Genomic DNA, 22,128 nt, shown 5'->3' with positions numbered 1-22,128 from the left:
AATTTAATGACACCTACAATAATTTGAAATCCACACAAATAACTTGAGCAAAGGCTTAGAAATTTAAAATTTCTGAAAACACTAAAAATTCTTTGAAATGATCACAAAAACACCTACAACAACACCAAAGAAATCACAATCAAGTGATGATGCTATTGTAATATTTATAATAGTATGTTATATTTGCAAAAGATTGGAAAGCATATAATTATATAAATCATTTCATAGCCCCAACAAAAAAAAAAAAAAAAAGCAAAAGAGAGTTGTTTGAAGGGCACAACAGGAATTTAATATTGAGAAAGAGGACAAACTTTGCCAAGAACTGATGAAAACCAGATATCCCATACACCCTGTTTTCTTGGAAAACCACTGCGCTCCACTTTCAAACAAACCCACGTCCCCCCGCTTTTTCTTTTCTTGACCCCCTTAAATAAACGTCTCACGCTCCACCGGTCTCTCCCACTTTTATTCTTCACATTTTCTCTCAGCTTCCTCTCAACTTTCTTGCTTCCCAAACATAACCAACCATGCGTGTGAGCTGCAACGGATGCCGCGTCCTGCGCAAAGGCTGCGGCGAAAACTGCTCCATCAGACCTTGCCTTCAGTGGATTAAAAGCCCCCAGTGTCAGGCCAACGCCACTCTTTTTCTCGCCAAATTCTACGGCCGCGCCGGCCTCGTCAATCTCATCAATGCCGGTCCCCAAGACCTCCGTCCCGCTATTTTCAAATCGCTGCTCTACGAGGCCTGCGGCCGAATCGTGAACCCGATCTACGGTTCCGTCGGGCTGATGTGGTCCGGACGCTGGCACCTCTGCCAAGCCGCTGTTGAAGCTGTTTTCAGAGGCGAGCCGGTCACTCCTCTTTCGTCTGAGTCTGCTCTTCAAGCCGGTGATATCCGCCACGTGTCCAAAGATGAGAGCTCCGCTGCGGCGGCTGCAGGTTCTGATAAGCTTCATAAGGTCAAGTCTAGGAGATTCAAGCGCTCGGCTCCTAAGCCCAGGTCGAAGCCGGAGCGGGCTGCTGATGCCAAGGTTGTTGAGCCTCTGTTGGATAACTCTGGTGGTGAATCCACGAGTTGCGACCCGGAGCTGACTCAGCGTGACAGCGGAGAAGGTGACAGCGTGTCAGTTGAGACCGTAGAGGCTACAGCGATGGTCGAGAGTGACGACGAGTAGGGCTTCGGCTAGCAAGATCTGAGACTGATTGGATGGTGCGGCCGATGGGCAGTGACGCTGATTAGATTCGATCATCTGTTCAGGGCTTCAGCATTGTAAGCGATTTAATACTTAGCATTATGGCCTCGTTGATGCGCGACTGTGCATTATATACATATTCTTCCACTTATCATTTACTTATAGTTATATTTCATCTATGATCTCATTATCATTTCATTTATCTACTATATTATTCATTCATCAATTATATTTCATATAATATATAATTATACACATTATAGCATTTATATAATATATATTGTTATATACACATATATCAATATTTTAAATAATATAAATAATTAATTAATAATGATACAATAATTTCAACATTTTATATTTTATTATATAAATTCATTATTTCATCATTTATAAATACTAATACAAACAAACAATGAAAAAAAATAAATTCAAATGTGTTAAATCGATAAGTCAATTTATAAATAAATTGTTTAACCTAAATTTAGTTATTAATTATTATTTTTAAAGAATATGTTCAATATTAATTTATCACCCTGGAAGCAACTGGTAATCAAGAAAGCAGAAGACGTCGTTCAACATTATATTGGTTTGCACTCCAAAAGCAACTTGCAATGCAATGGAGAAATATGAAGGAGAATGTGGTTTAAAAAACTTTTTAAGTTTTTTTTTATAAAAAAAATCGAAAAGTAAAGGGTTTTTCAATTTTCACCGCGTACCCATTCTGCTAGATTTGCCCCAACGGTTCGAGCACGTATTCCTTTATCAAAAGGCAATTTTCCCTTCATTTCAATTTCAAAAATGCTTAATTTACCAGAAAACCCTTTTAAAAATATAAAATTACCAGACAATCACCACACCAACCAAATTTCTTCACAACTTTTAGCTTATTAGTTCTTGCGATAAAAAAAAAAAAATTCCAATTTCTAAGACTTAATTACTGCTCTCAGATCCCAATTTCCAAACATTAATAGCTAAATTTACAATCACAAACTAAACAAACAGCCCATGAAAAGAGACCAAACCCCCAAAAACACTAAGGGGCAGCGGATGCGGTGGTGCGATCTGAGAGCAGACTGCACAACGCGGTGCTCCTGCTATCTGTTGTCACGCCGATGCTCGTGCAACCTGTTTCCGTGCTAACATTCCTGTTGTTGCTGCTGTCGGTTCAAGAACCACCAACAGACGAACAAAAAGCAAGGAGGAGAAGAAAGGAAAAGTAAAAAGAAAGAAAATTATCAATCATATACCTTTAAATGACACCCGTATTAAACGTGTTATAATATTTTTTTAAGTATCAAACATGTTACAATACTTTTCAAGTGTATCACTCGTATACTCTAAGTTGATAAAATATTTCTATCGTTCACCAATTCGTTAACTTCCGTTAGAAAGTTAACATAATTGTGGCAAATTGACTATTTCGCCCTTAAAACTCAAAATGAGTTAAAAAGATAAATTTATTCCAAAAATTAATATAAATTTTCAATACATAATTTTTTTATTTTGTTATTAATAATACATTTTTTTATTAAAAATAAATTATTAATGGTACATATTATTAACAATTATCCGTAAAAAATATCCATATTATATCATAAAAATTATTAACAACATATTATTTATAATTATACATATTATACTATAAAAAATTTCAGTTGGAGCTTGAAGGAGTAGATCTTCAAAAATTTAGGTTAAATTTTAAATGAGTAGATTCGGTTGTAAAGTAACTTTTTTTTTTATAGCAATTATTAACAATTATCTGATAAATGTGATGACATGTTATTTTTATCAATATATATCATAAGACATGTTATTTTTTACTAGGTAAATAAGATGACATATCTTTTTTAAAAAAGACAAGATTACCCATATGATGTCAATGCTTGTAAACGGCAGTTAACGGATTGGTAGACGACAAAAGTGTTTTGTCAACTTAGGATATACGAGTGATACACTTGAAAAGTGTTGTAGCAGGTTTGATACGGGTGTCATTTGAAGGTATATGACTGATAATTTCCTTAAAAAGAAAATGCAAAGATAAAAGGATATAACTTGGAAATGTTTTGAATTGTGTTAGTCGTTGAGTGTATTACCAGTTTTGCCCTTTCGCCGTCAATGTTGCGGGCCAAAAGTAACGATTTGGGTGCACGATGAAAACGATCGAAACAAGCGGATGTGCAATGTCATTTGTTGAAATATTTGGGTGCAGGCATAAAATAACCCAAAAGTGAAAATATGCCTACCTTTACAGAATTACAGTTTCTTATTAAAAACAAAAATTAAAAGAGGTTTGACTTTGTTCTTGTTCAACTTAGTATTAGAATTTCAGGGTTTAAAGTCGAAGAATTATGTTATACTGGTTTATAACACAATCACTAAAAAATAAATAGTTATTTTATATTGGTTTATACTAATAATTCACTTTATGAGTAGTTTTATCTAATTAAGTATTTTGTTAATACTATAATGTTCATTGTTCAGGAGTAGTTTTTAAATTTTAGATAGTCTTACCACAGTTACCACTGTTCTTTTGAAAATTAACGATGATCCGGCTCAATGTATAAAGCCCAACAAAAAGCCCAATGAAGATCCAACAATAACAGAACCGGAAACCAAGTGGAGAGCACACCCCACATAGACAACTAGGCTACCGGACTAAACAAATCAACCAATCAAATTGCGAAAAACCGAAAATGGGAAGGAAGAAGGCAACGGTTGAGTTCGATGAAACGGCGCCGGACTTCGATCCGTCGGACCCGTACAAGGACCCGGTGGCGATGCTGGAGATGAGAGAGCACATAGTGAGGGAGAAGTGGATCGACATCGAGAAGGCGAAGATCATAAGAGAGAAGCTCAAGTGGTGCTATCGCATCGAAGGAGTTAATCACATGCAGAAGTGCCGTCACCTCGTTAACCAGTACCTCGAGTCCACTCGCGGCATCGGCTGGGGCAAGGACGGCCGGCATCCCTCGCTTCACGGTCAGTTACATTACTCTCTATTGTTGCTTTTTTTTTTCTTTTTCTTTTTGTTATTAATCTCAGATAGAGACTGACTTTCATTTTCGAAATGCTTAGGTCCGAAGGTGGAGGCTGTGGAGTCTGAAGAATGATGATCTTTTTAAGGAATGAATAAGGTATAATTTTATTTCGTTATGGTATGATGAAATTTTTTTAGTGTATTTTTTTAACTCCAAATTAAATTGCTGCAGTTGTAGGCCTTTTATATGATTATTTCTTGTTTAATAGGACAATAGGTTGTGCATATCTGAAAGGAATTCGTAGTAATTGTTGTTAGTATTGGTGTAGAAACTACAATTACTGCAAATGAGGACTAAAACGAAACAAATTTTCTGGAAGTGAAATTATTTAAGTTTTGACGGAGGATATATGCTCAACATGTCATCTTTGTTGCTTAACTATCTTAGAGCATCGTTAGGGCTAAGTCAAAGTTGGGTTATTGAGTCATTTACATCTTACTTAGTGAAAGCTTAACTGGTGAATATTGGTATGCAGTGAAATTTTTCATTAGGCAATGAGGTCAGTTTGTATGTTACTTGCCAAAATTCGTCCGCAAATCTGTTTGGCTTAACATGCACTTGTACTTGAATGCTCATCAGGTCAGGTGAACTTGTATATTATTGGAATTATATTTTAACAACAGTGAATGGATCTGAGTTGGTTTGTTAACAAGTCTATACAACCCAGTGTTGCGGTAGCTATATATACTTGTTACTAACCGTAATTGAGATGAAGTTGCACTGAATTATAGAGGTATTTTGGGAAAATAAGATGAGTGGTGATTTGTTGAGCACCAAACAAACTTTCGTATTTGTGAATAATTTTATTCTGGAGGTTCAGATGATCTTGAACTGGGGATTTTAGGATTAACTGTTCCTAGAGTGGATTTATGGCCCTTGAAATTGATACCAGTAACTATCAAACCTTAGGTTGTATGGAGCACAAATGATTGTATTTCAACCTTAAACCCTTGGGTCTTTTACCACTTCACATTTCATAGTTATGGTATTGATTCAGAAAACATTGATTCTGTCTGCTAGAACTTGTACATTGGTGAAATAGAATGATTATCTAAACAAAAAGCTTTTAGTTGTTACCATCCAAATACTAATTTAACTAACCATTTTCTTTAGATTCAATAAGTTTTTTTTTTTTTAATTTATTTGGCAACAAGGGAAAAGTCTAAAATTTTCTGTATTCAGATGTTGTTAGGTACATGCTTCAAGCCATCAGGCATGATGTTTGCTCTGAAGCTGAAGAGTAGTTATAAACATAAGAAGTAACAGTCAATCTATACCTGAGAATTCCTTTGAATACCTATACATGCTGGATATTGATTGGAAACTTATTGCAGTTTGGAGTATAGAACCTAACAGCATAGAGGTTTTAACCTATTTCTTCTACAAAAATGAGATTAATCATTTTTTTTTCAAATACATCTAAACAAATCATTGACTTCCTTAAGAGTTCGCTGAAGAGAAAATAGAAAAACGATGAACAAGAGGGACTGGGTAATATACAAATCTGTAAGGATACATGCTCTTAACATAAAACTTGAAATGGCATAAACAAAACTTGAAATGTGAACACAAAAGTTGAAATCTAACTTTAAAACTAAAATGAGTTGAAAATCTACACTTGAAATATGTTCTGTATACTAGTTAGTAACTTAAATAGATATTATTTGGTCCCAAGGATTTTATATTCGTAAGCGAAGATCATATCCATTGAACTTTTGATTAAAATCATAAGTTCTTGTTTGGTGAAACCCAATCCAGACTCTCTCTTGCTTATTGATATAACCCTTTGAGCTTTGTATGCCTGTTTATTGGGTAAAACAACAGACTAGGACCCTTGGATACTTGATGACTTCCGTAGTGGGTATCCAAACCATCACTTCAATGTAAATTAAGGCTGTGGCGCTGTACTTTCCCCAAGGGTATAGTCCAGTTGTTTTGATCCTTGTAGTGGAAGCAATAGGTCAAGGGATTGAGTTCCCCTCACACCAACCTTGGAAAGCAAAATGATTGAATTTGAGTTGTGCATGGGCTGGGATGGGTTTAGGGTGTGGGAAATGCAAAAGATAAATAAAAAATAAAAATTTATGGTTGTACTTTCGAGTCAAACTGCTGAAGTGTTGTGGGTTGAATGGAATTTCACGTGATGGCTTGAATAGATCACCAACTGAAAGCATTTGTGGCATGACATGAATTAATAAATTAGTCAAATGATAAGATCACTGGATATACATGCTTGATGTCTTCTGCGTCCAATATATTTATGCATTGTAATCCTGTATACAATATTAAATCCTGATGGGGATGTTATTAATAGTTTGTTGTGTAATAGTGGAAGAAGCTGGCATCTGTTATTGTGAGATATAATAAGTAGTAATTCCAATAATTCTTTTTGTTCATTTTGGCATCACTGATGTCTGATTGTGATGGCATTATTATTTAAACATTCTTTTTCCTCATTGGCATCACTGATTGTGAGGGGATTTAGTCATAATAAATTCCAATTATTCTTTTTGTTCATTTTGTCATGAGTTTTGTCCACAATGCATGATATAACGGATTGGAGGAAAATAACTTTTTTCTTGCTTTCAGGTCATTGCACTTGGCCATGTGGAGGAATGCCTAAAGTGTAGCAGTGGCTGGGCCAGTTCATCTTCCTGTTTGCCTGTTGTTTTCTGTCTTGTGGTCTACTTATAACATTATTTATTTTCCTATCTTCTTATGTTCAATATGGCAGCCAGATGATACTGGCTTCTGCTTACGTCTTAGATCTTTGCATTGGCATCTGAATATTGGTTGCAATTTGGACAGAGTAAAAAATGAAAAGTACATCAGATAATGTTAATAAGCTTCTTGTCGTCACTTGGTTTTGTTCTCCATCAACAGATTCTAAATTTTGTGCTCTGGTTGGTTATGCGCTAGGCTGATTTGACGGAGGAAAAAGACGTCTTGGTATTCTGATACCCTCTGATTCCGGAAGGATGCTAGATTCCTATTTTTTTTAATAGTTAATGACATTGTATTGAATGATTAGGTTATTAAATTGTATGGCCTTGTTGGATGAGAAGAGAACACCCGTCGCTGCACAGTGAAACCTATGGAATTTGTCAGGCTTGTTATGGATCTTTTGGTCATTTTTTCTACAAATTTTGACCATTCATAGTAGCATGTTGGGTTAGGACGTTGAAACCTTGCTTCTATCAGTTGCAAAATTTGGCTGTTTTTGGAGTCTATATCACCTGACTAATTTGGTCTTTTCAAAGGTTAACCTTTCTCTTTGAGGCTTGGTATTCTTGCCATGGAGGTCCGATGTAAGCTAGGTCTGATTTCTTAAAATTCCGGGGAAGTTAATGACTGCTTTTCAAATATGCAGGAGCTATGTGAAGGTCGTCAATGTTTTATAGTATTCCAATATTATATTAGAGAGTTCATTTTGATTTTGAATATATTTGGCTTCAGTGGACAATGAAAGAGCGTTATTTTATTTTGTTGGTGAATTATTAAAATGTACTGATCTTTTTCATGCATGATCTGGACGCCTCCCTATGAATATGATTTGCTATCTTTACTGCGTAAACACCGTGTGAAGGTGGCTTGTTGGAACCTGGAGGTTGGAATTATTAAATTAAACAATTTAGTGTATTTTTAAAAGAATCGGAGATAAGAATACAAAGCTGAAGGCTTTGTGCAAGTGTTTTTTTATTGGCACAAACATAAGTCAACCGATAATTTAATTCTCTTATATAAGCAGAGTGTGAAGTTTTACCAATCAAATTAGCTGGTGGTGACAAGATTCTAAGCAATCAATTCAAACATATTATCGTTGTTCGTGGTTAATTGAATGATTATCAGTATTTGTATGGTATAATTTATCTAATAGAATGAAATTTTGTTTTTTCAGTATCAAATTTCTTTACAATTTTTTTCGGCTTAGAGATTTTTTTTAATTAAAAAATAAAAAACTCTATTTTGAGGCTATAATTGATACAAAATCTGCTTAAAGAATCTCTCTTACACTCTGTTTGGTATCAAAGTTAATTACCGTGTTATAGTATTTAGTAAACACTTGGTGATGTGAGATTTATAAACTAATATAACTCACACTTATATATGATAAAAAATCGATAATTTATATATAATTTTTGTTAAAATTATTATTTAAAAAATTTAATGTGGCTTTCATAAGATAATCGATTCTACGGCCGTTTTTATTGTACGTGACAACTTTTATTTTATTTTTTCTCGACAACAACGGTCATTTAAAAGCCGTAGCAGGGATTTATAAAATTATAATGAATGTAACGACCAGATTAGTGTTAGGTTTTGCGCTTTTGTGAATAGGTACCGGGCTTCTCTTTGTTGAATGGAAGTAGATTTTATTCAAATTAATGTGTGGATGCCGCCCAACTGAGCTTGTAACTGGATCAATGCAGACACCGTTTTACTAAATATTGGTGATTGGGACATAAAATAAATAAAAATTGTAAGCGCGATTGGACATGATTCTTTTAAACAGCTCGGTTATGTCTTTTTGAAGTTTCATCCTCAAAACACCTTAGCTAAAAATATTGAAAAGATAGCAAAAAGCTTTTGATTTAGCTCTACTAAAATCTCAACTGAACTCGTCATATAATGGAATCTTTACGAAATTTAAAATGAAAAAAGGGCTCCGTCGTGAAGAACAATACAAAGACAGAAAGCAACCATAACAACACGGCAGCTCCAACGAGGAAGCTGGATACACTTCTTTTTTTTTTAATGGTAATAAAAAGCAGAGAGAATTTAATTTGGAATTAAAGAAAAGAGATCACAGGAGCAGCTGTGGCCTGCAGATGTGGGGGAGTTCTTGCTTCCAACTTGAGCTACTCCGCCTGCAAAACAAATGAACAGAAAAGCTAATTCTCTATTTCTGTAAATATATGTCTAAAGCCACAATGACCTACCTGGACAGTTATGGAAATTAAAACATGAATATTCAGAAAAGAAAGCTGAAAAAAAAAAGGGAAAAGATTGATGGTTTAACACAAACTAGAAGCAAAATGCTTTCAGTTAAGCAGGAGCTCCCTTCAGTCCAATTGGTGGACAAAGCAAAGCGGAAGGAGTTGCTCCCACACCATGCACTCGGCTAAACTTAACACCTGTTACGTTGCCAAAGTATTAAGCGTAACCCCGTGCATGAGATGGCAGCTCTTGCCGCAACTCAGCCCTCGGTATTGGCCTGAAAGGAGCTCCTAATTGTATTCATTCATTGCTTCGTCTGCTACATAAAATATATATTTGCTTCCCGTGTCTTCTCTCCCAAGTTATTAAGAGAGAATAACTGTATAATTGGAATAGAAGATTTAAGGCATGTCATGTTCCCTTCACTTCTTGCTTCCTTAAATACAACTGCTTCTCACTCTTGTCCAAAAATAAAAAATAAAAATAAATAAATAATACATCTCTTTCTCTTTCACAAAACAGGTTCGTTAATAGTTAAATATCAAGTCATATGAGATAGAGGAAGCCAATCAAAAGATAACGATTAATAAAATTTTTTTCAATAAAAAAAAAAAATAATCACAAACTCTTATTATAAATTACTTTCATAAAAGTTTACATGATGTAATATGATTGATTGAACCAAAACACAACATGACCCACATATTAATTTTTGTTATTTTATATATTTATTCAACAAGTCATATTATACTACATTAATTTGTATAAGAATTTGTAACCGTCTGTCTTATTATTCAAAACAATTCAATGAGTAATGATCCACTAGGTGATGATGTTTCGTTCTCTTATTAATTCATAATTTCAACACCATTTATTAAAAATCATAGAATTATAACCAGATATTCACCATATAGTGGAAACCGGTACTCACTAGATCAGTTTCAACATCTCAATTATTTCATGGAGATATAATTTAGAGGTGTAAAATAAATAAACAAGACAATTAAATCTTAAAAGTTATTTCCGCCTTTTGCAGTAGCCTTGCTGAAAACCTTGGAAAAGAACACGTTTTATGAAAAACTGAGAATCTTTTTTCATTTTTTGAGGTATTCAAAATGAGTTTTTCGAGGTCTTGTCCTCTTTCAGATTTGCAATTCAGTCCTGCGTCACCTCCTGGGCTTCCTAAATCATAAAATTTCATTTGCGTTTCGCAATTCACAAGATGCCACATATGTTTACAAACATGAAACACTTTTGCTTCTTCCAGAATACAGCTAAGTTTACACCATCCTGATGAAAGATACTTAGTTTTGTTTCTTTATTATTTTTGTTCTTTGGTTTGTGTATTTTGTGTCTTACCTTTTAGCTGGGGAAATGGTCAATGGTTAGCAAAACTATATTGTTTTTGGACAAATAATAATTCTAGGTTATTGCAAAGGCTTGGAACTCAGCTTTGTATGTGACAGTCCTAACAAAAATTGTTGGCATTTTCATGGAGCTGTCATTCATCTCTTTCTAATCGTCCTTGCGTAACATTTTTTTGAACTATTGTACCGTAATTAATCAGAACAATTCATGCAAACAGTGTTATTTTTATTTTTAAATTTTACTTAAACATAATATAATTATAATTAAATTATCTATCTACCAATGTAAGCGAGGTTCGAATCCTAAACCTTACGTATCAATACAACAGTTTTACTAATGGAGACAACTAGCATCCGTAAATATGAACAGTGTATTTGCTAATACTTTCTTTTATCAACATAAGATATTCATGAACTAATTAGGAAAAAAAACTTCAGTCTCATCATATGGTAAGCAACTAAATATGTGACTGATATTTTATATCTTGTAGATTAATCAAGCAACATCACCTGACAACCTTGCACAAATTAGAATAATTACACCAACTTGATCATTACTGTATGTATATATACCAAAAACATTTTCTTTTGACCTGTTCATTACAAGACAAATTCAAGATGTTGCAAAACACAAAACACACAAGTTCTGAAATTTAACAGCTAGCTAGCCCTTAAACTTTTTCTTATATATTTTTAAAATCAATGGCATGTGAACTGTGAAAGAACAGCTAGCTAACCTTTAGGCTTTAGCTTTTATCGTATGTCTTTCTTCGGACTGGATTGTGCAATCTTTGGAGCAGATTCAGCCGTACAGAGTTATTCCCATAAGGTGATAACTTGGTCACGATACAAAACAAAGATCATTTCAGAGCTATTTTTCTCTTCGATCATTCATTTCAATCATGTCAAAAGCTTCGAGACAAAGCCGAAACAGTTGAAAGTTGGAACCTGACCACTCCACTGTTTTGGTTGTGCCCTTCAACGCTGCCCCAACCGTCTGATTGCTTTACCCGCATGGACACACGAACAGTCCTGATGAAAATTCCCAGAAAAGGAAAATTTTAGTTTTGTTGTGAGCAAATTTTAATGTGGCTTTTAGCCGTATAAAATGCCAAGCGTAGATGATGGTGTTTGATGAGTTACGAGGGGCCAGCCTAGGTACGGCTCGTGAATGTTGTATCATATGTATTTGTCATGCTCCAGAGTGGCAAGAGACTCTTATTCTCTCTTACGAAAAAATGCAATCAAGAATTGCTATTACGTTTTAGATGCTGTTTGGTATTTTGATTGGACGGTCGTAAGTTGTAAGTTTAAGTACTAAAGAATTTAATAAATACTAATTTTTGTGATTTAGAAGCTAAGGTGGGGTTTTTTTTTTTTTTCAATCTGAAATATGAATAAACCTGAATTAATTTGAATTCTAAATAGAACTGAATGTCTGAATTTGAATAATAATTTAAATTCTAAACATAACTGAATGTCTGAATTTGAATAACATATTTTTTTTGTCTAAATCACTGAAAATAAGTACTAAGTTATTTTTTTAACTTTAAAAAATTAAAAACCATTAATTTTAGATCTGTACCCCTGCAAATTATAAATGTTAAACAATTAATAACATCTCAAAAAATATAAATAAGATAATATATTTTCATAAATTAATCATGCTCAATTGAATACAACCCTTTAGTATACCAAATTAGTATATGTTAATCAATTTTATTGTTGTTTATGATGTTTTATATGAAAAATATTCATAAAAAATTATAAAGATAAATAATGTTAATTTAAAGAAAATAAAAAAATAAAAACAATAATAGTCTACCACTATATTATCATAAGTTATAGAGATGGGTAACAATGTTAATTATTAAACTTGTTTAGGTATGGATAAAAATTAATTAATTAGATAGAGATATTTTTGAGGATATTTTTTTAACGATGCCATTCAGACTTTTTAAATTAAGTAAAAAGTTTAAAAAAATTAGCTTAATGACTGAAAATTTTCATTAAGTTGAAAAACAAACGGACTTAATGACTTAACTGATTGCAATTAAGTCAATTAAGTCATTAAGTAAGAAAAAAAAACAAACAACCCCTAAGTTAATTTTATCCTATACGGTTGTGATGAAAACCTATATTCTCTTTACTATTTTTATCAAAAATATTATTTAAAAGTCATTTTACCATACATTACTAATATTTATTTCATGGTTACATTTTTTTCGCTAATATAATTATAACTTTTAAGCCACAATACCTCAGTACCAAATAAATCCTTACATGTGTAACCAATTTCACTCGAATACACACAAGTGGAACCATAATCTTTAATTTGGAGGCCATTGTATCTGTATTCTAAATATTGGGGCCATTAATGAATAAACAATCTTATTTTGAAGATTAAATTTGTAAAAATATAGGAGCCATTTTGTAATAAGTAATATACTGTACACATAAATGACTAATGGTGGGGCTATATAAACCCACTAACTTTTTCTGCACTTAAGAATTTTATTATCAAATAATTTTATTCCTTTTTTCTCTTTTCATTCTCAATTCTTATATACATATAGCTGCAAATAACTAGTTTGGTTATGCGCTATCATAAACTTAGAGGAGCAAAATTCATCATTAAAAAAAGAACACAAGTTTTTAACAACTGTGAAAGTTTATGAATATTAAGAAATTAATCTTTTACTAATCATAAAAGGTAGTGAATATCAAGAAAAAAAAAATTCTTATATATAAAAAGCATAAATAGAGGTTATGATTTACTAAGAGAGGTAAATCTGAAGGAGAGTGAAATTGAAAGTTTAATTTGCAAAGTGTGATAGTAGAGAGACTATACAATCATGAGTATAGAGAGAAAGAGATTAATGACGGATAATTTTGATATTCTTAAATTTTAAACTTTTTATAACGAATTTAATTTTTAAAATGAGTTTAAAGATGATTTTGGTGGGTTTAAATAATCCCACACATAACTAATCTGAAGATCAAATTCACAAAAAAAATGATATATTTACTATATCATTTAAAAGACCTACTATTTCCCCATTGTTTGTGTAATCAAACTGGGATGATTTACTTACATATCCATGTCCCTTTTTTTGCCCCCCTTTATAAGGCAATTCACTCTATTCAAAATAATATTGACATTCATCAACAAGCCGTTATAAATCTATATTATACTTTTGTCATCAACATGAACCCAGGGTTGGTCCAGCGAATCGGGAATTGATCAGCCGTCCATTTCAAAATGCAAATAATGATTTTAACAAGACAGAGATAAATTTTTAAAAATAAATTTTGCAACAATTAATTTGATTAAATGAGAACAAATTAATTCCTTACAGTATTGGTTTTCGAGGATTTGTCCAAGAAACATGCTGATTTTGACTGTAATTTATGTTTGTATGTAGGTGGTTTGTACGTAGCTAACCTGACGCATTGCTTCTCCAACTTCTTAAACAATTAAAGCTTCAATTCGAGGATTTAAGGAAACATATTCCAATGATTTAGCCTATGTAATTAATGCAAGTAAGTTAAGGATTTCTAAAACATTATCCCACAGCACTTGAGAATGGTTCTTAGGGTAAGTATTTAAGAACCTAAAAAATTCTCAAATTTAGAGTTTACTTTTGAGTATATGAATCAGATTATGGGCATCTATATGATTGGGGTCCATACTACTCTTTCACATGATAAGAACAAGGTTATTAGTGGCATTATTTCATATTGATTGATAATCAATTTTGGGTGAAGTATATCAAATTTAATCAACCCTCAACTCTGTTCTAGCATATAATACTTGAGTAATAATCAACTCTTGAACTAATTTTTCAATATATTTACGCTCACGGGTTTTAATAGATCTCTCTCAAATCAATTTTGGAGATAAGAAAAAAAAATATTTAATTTACTCTTATATTTGCGCCTGGAGGTGCTTTGAAAAAATTTAGATGCACAAAATTTTTTTACCATTTAGGGAATGAATACTATATTATTTGAGATGATATTTTGGTATAAAATTTTAAGATATATAACACTACTCTTATGTATATATATATATATATATATTGAGCCAATCAAACTTGCGATTAATACAAAATCCCTGGGCTCTAATTGTCTAGACACTCCAGCAGAATTGGTAGATTTGATTCTACGTTTGAATTAACGCACAACTGACAGATTCCAAGAGTTTCTCCTATTGCTCAGCATCAGTTCAAGCTTGCTGTATGCATATATATATAGCTTCACCTACTTGTATTTCAAGGCTTTCTTGCTTCACATTTCAAAATGAATATATCTTCAAGTTCAACCTTTTTTGTAATCACGGGGTTGATTTTAATGCCCTCATAATGGGAATCAATTGCTAATCTATTTAATGATGTTGGACATTCACGGACAGACCTTAAGGGTGCGTTTGGGATTGAGGTGCTGTAGCTTTTAAGTTACAGCTGCTGTGGAAAAAAAGCTGTAATTATGAAACAAAAGTTAATAATATATAGTAAATATAAATTTTAAATAATAATTTTGATAAAATTATTAAAAATATAATAAATTTTATATTATACAAGTGAAAAATTATATCAACATAGTTTAAAAGCTACAGCAACTAGTGTTTACCAAATACTTTAGTGCTGTAGCTTTTAAGCTACAGCTGCCCAACTTCAATCCCAAACGCACTTTAAGTCGGCATTATTTCGGATTCCAGTACCAAATTTGAATTAATAATATACCGCTTCAATAATTTTCAGTTTAGAATCGTAATTGATGTGTCAATTTATTTATAACTGCCACATCATATTAATGATTAATAATTGATGGGACTCAATTTAGAACTCCGACGTTAGAATTTCTAACATTACTTACGGTTTTGAAATCTCATCTACACCAACAGTTAATAACAATCCGGTTGTATGATATCCCAGAGTTTCACTCAGAAATTGCTTCTCTTTGATCTCTTTCTCGTTTTCCAATACTTAATTATTTAACTTCAGTGGCAGTTGTAGCTCCTCATTGATATTTCTCATGTTAAATTAGTTGGGTGAGTTTTAGTTTTACGTCGACTAATCCTCTGCTAAAATGAAACTTCACCTGAAATTTATTGAGGTTTGGTTCGGCAATTAAATATGAAGAATTATATTAAGAAAGAAACACATTACTACCAAATGATCCAAATTCAATAACAATATATGGAGGTACCACTGCTTAAAGAACAAATTAAAGATCTTCGCATTAAAAAGAACAACAGATCTGGATGTATATATAACAAGAAAATGCAAAAAGAAGATGCTAGCTTTTCACTTCATCTTTATGTTACACACTTGCTATGAACATGTATATTCTATCAAGTACAAACTTGTCAACAGCCATAAACTTAATGTACACAACAAGTATATACCAAAGCTGCTCATGGGCAAAATAAAATTTCATGCACATGTACAGAAGATTTTGGAACAAGAAATTAACTAATTAAAATTAGCGAAAGTTAAATAACTTCTTGACAAAGTGCTTGTCAATCAAACCCTTAAGTGCTTCTGCCTTACTAATTACAAAGGGCTTTTTTGCTTCCTGTTAGAGGGATACCAAACAGCTTGTTTTTGTAAACTATGCAGCCAATTAAGCTAGCTACCGTTTACAGTACAATCCAAACTTTGGCTGTTAATGGTACTGAAGAGCATCATTAGCACTCCCCATAAAAGAAGTCCTCTTAACGAACCGGCCTTTCATTCTAGGCCTCTTCTCAGCATTCAGTTTCCTCACTTCGTACCTTATCTTCTTCGAAAACAGCCTCGTTCTTCGCTTCTCTCTGTACCTCGATACTCTGGCTTCCCTTCCGCCGCCGGCTCCCAAGTGGCACCCTCTGAGCACTGCTCCTCCGCCGCAAGTGTGATGATGAACATCTTTGCAACACAAACCCTAAAAAATGTATTGCACAAAGTGAGTGATTGTTGATTAAAAGTGTTTGATAAAATTCAGCTTCAATGGTTCGATAAGTTTTATGGAAAGTTACCGTGCAATGGGGCCAGCAGTGGTTGAGGTTAATTTCAGGGCGGCTTCCTGCTGTCCAAGGACAGCCCTGGCTAGCCCAAGCAGTTATAACAGCGTCATAATTTAGCTTCAAACACACGTTCCTCATCAGCTTCGGCTTGCATTCAGTGCTCATTAGCCCCGCAGTATCGTCTCCGGTCACTGGTGATTGATAATCAAAGTTACAATCTATTGCTTCTCTTGTTGCTGCTGCAATTACAGCTTCTTCCACTTCTTCGGCCTTAATCTTCAAATTCAATGCTATAGTTTCCTCTTCCTTACAATCCAACAACGTCCCAAATTCTTTGACATCACAAGAATCTTCATCAAGGGCGCCACCTCCACCTCCAAGTAAGCTCTCAACATCAGCTGCAAACTCCGCAAGATCCAAGTCGGATGGCAAGAATCCATGTAGATCATCCAAATCACCCGTCCCATCTTGTCCATTATAACCATCAACAATCAAATTTTCATCCGGCTCAACGGCCTCAAATGGATCAAAAACCGGCACCTGATAAAGCAACTGCTCATCAATGACTTGATCATCGGCCTGCAGCGACCCGTCTTCACAGCCAATCTCAGGAACAAGAGGCTCATTCGCCTTTGCTTGTTGCACCAACATGGCCTTATTATTATTATGCCTAGGCGTCCGGGCTTTTCTTGTGAAACCCTGGTGCCAAACTGGCACCGTATCTTTATCAGTATGCTCATTGATCAGCTTATTGTTATTATTACATGATGATGCAGTCTCAAGACGGACCCTTTCATGTCTACTCGCCAGCTGGTTTGCCGAATGAACTGATGCATCACATCCTTGGCAAAGAAAAGCATCATCCGCCACACAATACCAACGTGCACGCTTGAGTAAACAGCCGTCGCAAGCTCTTGCCGTCTTGCCTCCCATGGCATTTGCAGTTCTCTTTTCACCAGTCATCATAAGAAAGCAGCTGCAAATTGAAAAACTTGTTAATTATGATGATGAAATTAACTGTACTGCTGGCTAATGGCTTCAAGCATATACTTTGGGACACCAGTGATTAGAGTTATTGAATTGAGAATTGGGAATCGTCGTTGTTAATGTAGTTTGACCCCACTACATGGCAGGATGATGCCTTTTCACTCAAGCACTACATAAGCTACCTTGCTACCCCATGCGCTTTTTGGTGGTATCTGCTATACAGAATTTTGTTTGCCCTAATTGGGACCCAGAAATTGGTCTTATCTAAGTGTTGATTGGCTAACATTCTGAAATCCATCCTAATCTCTGAAATCTGTTTGGTTACAAGTCTGCATTAGTGGATTCCTTGTGGCCCAGACTAGGGTATGGCAAAAGTCACTCTCCTATGAGTTAAGACCTTTTTGTTTTATTGTCTCTGTATTTCAATAATTCCTGTTAAAACTTTTATAAACCCTTGTTTTTGGTCCCCTATTGTTGTTTTCAATTCTCTCTTGTGGTAGCTTTCATCTCTCTTTCATGTAAGTCATTCTCCTCCAGTTGATTAGTGGCAAAATTTGAACTATTATATATGAACTTTTGCCTGGGCTATTCAGGGCAGTTTACTAGCTACAGATTTTTGTTGCCCTTTCAAGTTTCGAAATGTTTTTTTTTTTTTTTTTTTTTATATACGTTAGCACAATACAATACAAGTATATAAGTATACATACTAATAGATGCATCAAAAAATCTATCCCTATTGTATCATATTGGAAGTCCGGCCTGAAAATATACTACTACTAAAAGTGAAAAATTATTTGCATAACGCTTAGAGAATACTCGAAACCTTCAACCTCAATCACATGGTTTTGCAGGTCTAGAGTAAATTTAAGCCGTGCATATATAAAAATTAAATTTAAGCCACGCATATATCAACTTATCACCACCACAAATAAGCTTTCCTGGAAATAAGCTAAATTTATTGTTTGCTGCGGTTAGATTTTAATTAAAGTGGGACGTGGCTCAAATCCAGTCAGAAAAGAGAATATAGGAGTCGCCGCGTAAATGGAGGAGAGAAAAGGGCCTTTGCTTTTAGTTCTCCTTTCATTTTCATACAATATGAACCAGAAAAACTTCATAAATGATTTTCTTTCACATGCTGCCATTCGTCGTAGTTTTTGTGACGGAGAGGTTTTCGTGCAATTTGGTATTTGACTTTGTGGGCAATTGCATGGATTGCATTAGATTGTCTAGCCAGTACTTGACATTTTAGCATACCCTTCAGATAATGCTTGTTAAACTCAGTTTAAAAGTGATTAATAAGATGAAAAATCAAATTTTTATTAACTTCTAAAAGCAGCCTCGTTTTTAAAATCTAATTATTTGAAAATCATATTTCTAAATGTAGAGCACGAGAATTTCCCTCAATTCAACAAAGTTATAAAAATAAAATAATGCTTTTAATTGAAAGTACCCTAACAACTAACAACAGCGAATTGGAAATATCGTGATCTATGAAATAATAGTATCGTTTTCACAAAACAAAATTATTATATAGAGAGCATAGCGTCGCGCGCACTCCACATATGTGGCAGCTTTTGTGGTGGCCACTACTCATTCTCAGAAGGTGGCGTCGTCGTCGCAAAATAAAACTAAAGGCCATCTACAATTCACACTTGAATGTTAAAATACATGTTGTTAGTGATATATATATATATATATATATATAGGATTAGTAACCATTTGGGATTATTGTAAAGAGGTTTAAAAGTGATTTTGAAAAGTTAAAAATAAATTCAATTATTTGATAAACTTTTATTAAAATCATTCTATAATGAATTTGGAAAGCAGAGAACAATGAAAGGATTAGAGGCTGCTTTGTATTGTTTTTTTATTCTTCATTTTTCATTTTAAAAAAATTAAAAATAGAAAAATACGTTTGCTTATGGAAATTACTGCTTGCATTTTTGGTCATCAGAAAAAACAAGTTGAACTTGTTTTCTAAAAGGAAAATTATCTCTGTACCACCTCTATTTTATCATATGTACATCTAAGCATAATAAAATTTTGACATATTCTCTGCACCACCTTTGTTTCTAAATTTGTATCAATGAACCATTTTGACACTAAAAATAATCTTTTTACCCCGAAATGAACTAAACGACTATTTTATTCTACAATTTTTTTAAAAATTTTTTAGGTTTATTTTTTAATTAAATTTTCATGGGTATTCGTGTAATTATATTTTTTATTTTTTAAAATTTTGTAGAATAGAATGACTTTTAGTTCATTTAGAAGTAAAATAGTTATTTTTAATGTCAAAAGGTTGATTTAAAAATAAAAATAGGACAAAGAATATGTCAAACTTTTATAATAATTAAATGTACATATAACAAAACAATGAAAGATAATTTTTCTTTCTAAAATTATTAAGGAAAGCTAAAAAATGATAACTTTATGTTTCCAACATATCTCGTCTCAGTTAGGTCTCACACAAAGGAGAAAGATAAGATTATAATTAGTCATAGGGCAATGTAGATATTTGTAAATCCTAGCAGAGGTCAAATATATATGATCCCAAGCGAATAAAAAATATTATACACTCCATTTTGCAAGCACGATTTGCTATAATAGTTGATTTTTTTAATTATTTTATTAATATAAACATTTTATTTTCAGATAAACTATCACAAATATTTTTATTTTTCTTTTTCGGATTCTAATTTCAAGACAAATCTACTAAATGAATTTTTAAATTCAATAAAATTTATTCTATAAATCAAATTCAGAAAACATTATTTTAAAAAAGATATGAAAAGCATCTTTGCTTTCCTAAACCTGATTTCTGAATTAGCTTTATCTACATAAATCTTCACATGCATTTCCACATATGTTAAATAAACCTAAAATTATCCTCGAATTAGTATATTTAAGGAGATCTTTATTATTATGATCTTCCTAATGAAACAAAATTGATAAAAGTTTTATTTTAGTTATCAATTATTAAATGGACAGAACTATCGTGAACATACCCTCTTTGGTTTTTGGTGACTGCACCCCTTATTTTCTTTTATATTTACAATTTCCTAGAGCACATTTTCATCTCCTCCTTTTTCCCCTTACCTTCATAATCTAACCAGTTTTCTCATTTTCAAAGTCACTAATCAACCATTTGCAAGGGTTTGTTTGTTTCCTTAACAGCTATAAGATTCATTTGCTCTATAGCACCATAACAATAACGAACTGAATTTATACACACACACACGCACACATCAATATAAGCATATTCTTGTAACCACACGCTATTCATTATCTACAAAGATGCAAACTTAGATTTTGACTTATAATTAAAAATTATCTTAATTTGTCCATAATAATGACTCACAGATTAATACAACAAAAAACAAACCTATGAAACAAAGTATAGTTGTAGATGACCAAACAACATAATGTATTATAATGCAACTCTTCTTCAGCATTTTATCAACATCTTTTGAGCTTAACTTCATGCTGCTGAAATTTTGCATGTGCTGAGCTTCATTAAATCCATTTTGAATTCACATCAACAAATCACAACTTAATTTCTTTGGTGGTTTCTATTTTTGTGAAAGATGTTACATTTCCTCAAATTGGAAGAATCCGACCTAAAAATTGTTGCTCACTCTCGAATTATGATTTACCCATTTATTTGATGCATATTTGGTTATACAAACTTTTGGCCACGTTGAAATATCTTTCCTTGAGGAGTAAGAACTCATGTGGCCAACTCAAGGGCTCATGCGTGTTTTAGAGGCATGGTGAAAGCTCATGCAACAGCAATTCTGTAGTCAATGGAGGTTGTGACATTGGCTCTCAAAATTTTGCAACCTTTTAACTTTTCTGAATTTTCAGCAAAAAAATATGGATATTAATGTTAAAACCAAACAATCACATGTGTACCATTCAAACTACTTCTCCCTGAGATCTAATGACCAAGGCATAAAAAGACAAAATTAGCTAGGGGTACTCTACATCTAGTGTACTGTAGTAGGACTCTTATTATATGTACTTTTTTGATTATGCACATGTATAGCTAAATTTCATTCAACACTATTTTTATTTTAGTCATTTTAATCTTGGCAGTTTAAGAATAAAATTTACTAAATACATATATAAAAACTTTTAAAACTCTAAATACTTTTAAATATAAAATTTACCATACTTAGCTAATTATTTTCACAACCGATACTAACAATAGTTATTTTTAAAACTACAACATTACCAGACACCCTAAAACTGAATCTCAAACTAAAATTTCAACAAGCTAGTTCTTCTCAGTTTTTCATTATAAGCTGATTTTATTAAAAAATATTTTAGAATATTTTATCAAATATCAAAATTAATTTTTACATTCTCAAAATTATTTTTGAGTTAAAAAATTTAGATCAAACACCAAAATTAATTTTTAACCTCTCAAAATTACTTTTAAACCTCCTAACAACAATCTCGAACGGATCATCATTATATACTAGTACAATATCTATTTCAGCTAATGTAAGAGGTTATCTCCTTCACACATTTCTGACATGCAAGTTGATCTCGTTGATCTAAGCTTATATACTATAGACTAAGGATTA

At 32.8% G+C, this 22,128-nt stretch overlaps 3 protein-coding genes across 3 annotated transcripts; 2 read left to right on the top strand and 1 right to left on the bottom strand.

The window, feature by feature from the left end:
- Positions 1-441: 441 nt before the first annotated feature.
- On the top strand, positions 442-1,175 carry LOC102626226 (LOB domain-containing protein 41). Its single transcript, XM_006485725.3, has one exon. The coding sequence runs from the start codon at positions 528-530 to the stop codon at positions 1,173-1,175; it is 648 nt and encodes a 215-aa protein (XP_006485788.2). The 5' UTR covers positions 442-527.
- A 2,635-nt stretch (positions 1,176-3,810) lies between these two features.
- LOC102625938 (NADH dehydrogenase [ubiquinone] 1 beta subcomplex subunit 10-B) lies at positions 3,811-7,093 on the top strand. The gene is made up of 3 exons (XM_006485724.4): positions 3,811-4,175; positions 4,272-4,330; positions 6,824-7,093. The coding sequence occupies exons 1-2, from the start codon at positions 3,890-3,892 to the stop codon at positions 4,304-4,306; spliced, it is 321 nt and encodes a 106-aa protein (XP_006485787.1). The 5' UTR covers positions 3,811-3,889; the 3' UTR covers positions 4,307-4,330; positions 6,824-7,093.
- An 8,690-nt stretch (positions 7,094-15,783) lies between these two features.
- On the bottom strand, positions 15,784-17,723 carry LOC102625646 (zinc finger protein CONSTANS-LIKE 6). The gene is made up of 2 exons (XM_006485723.4): positions 16,562-17,723; positions 15,784-16,467 (listed from the first exon to the last, which is right to left on the bottom strand). The coding sequence occupies exons 1-2, from the start codon at positions 17,513-17,515 to the stop codon at positions 16,210-16,212; spliced, it is 1,212 nt and encodes a 403-aa protein (XP_006485786.2). The 5' UTR covers positions 17,516-17,723; the 3' UTR covers positions 15,784-16,209.
- Positions 17,724-22,128: the final 4,405 nt, after the last annotated feature.

Source organism: Citrus sinensis, chromosome 3 (genome assembly GCF_022201045.2).
Source record: "Citrus sinensis cultivar Valencia sweet orange chromosome 3, DVS_A1.0, whole genome shotgun sequence".
In the NCBI taxonomy this organism is placed as follows: Eukaryota; Viridiplantae; Streptophyta; class Magnoliopsida; order Sapindales; family Rutaceae; genus Citrus; species Citrus sinensis.
The sequence above is the reverse complement of the archived record's forward strand: the minus strand, read 5'-3'. Positions and strand labels throughout refer to the sequence as shown.

What these genes read in the sequence shown, in the direction of transcription:
- LOC102626226 (XM_006485725.3), top strand. Translation starts at nt 528, where the DNA reads ATGCGTGTGAGCTGCAACGGATGCCGCGTCCTGCGCAAAGGCTGCGGC.
- LOC102625938 (XM_006485724.4), top strand. Translation starts at nt 3,890, where the DNA reads ATGGGAAGGAAGAAGGCAACGGTTGAGTTCGATGAAACGGCGCCGGAC. An exon ending in CCGGCATCCCTCGCTTCACG is followed by an intron (nt 4,176 to 4,271) that starts GTCAGTTACATT and finishes CGAAATGCTTAG; the next exon opens with GTCCGAAGGTGGAGGCTGTG.
- LOC102625646 (XM_006485723.4), bottom strand. Translation starts at nt 17,515, where the DNA reads ATGATGACTGGTGAAAAGAGAACTGCAAATGCCATGGGAGGCAAGACG. An exon ending in ACTGCTGGCCCCATTGCACG is followed by an intron (nt 16,468 to 16,561) that starts GTAACTTTCCAT and finishes TACATTTTTTAG; the next exon opens with GGTTTGTGTTGCAAAGATGT.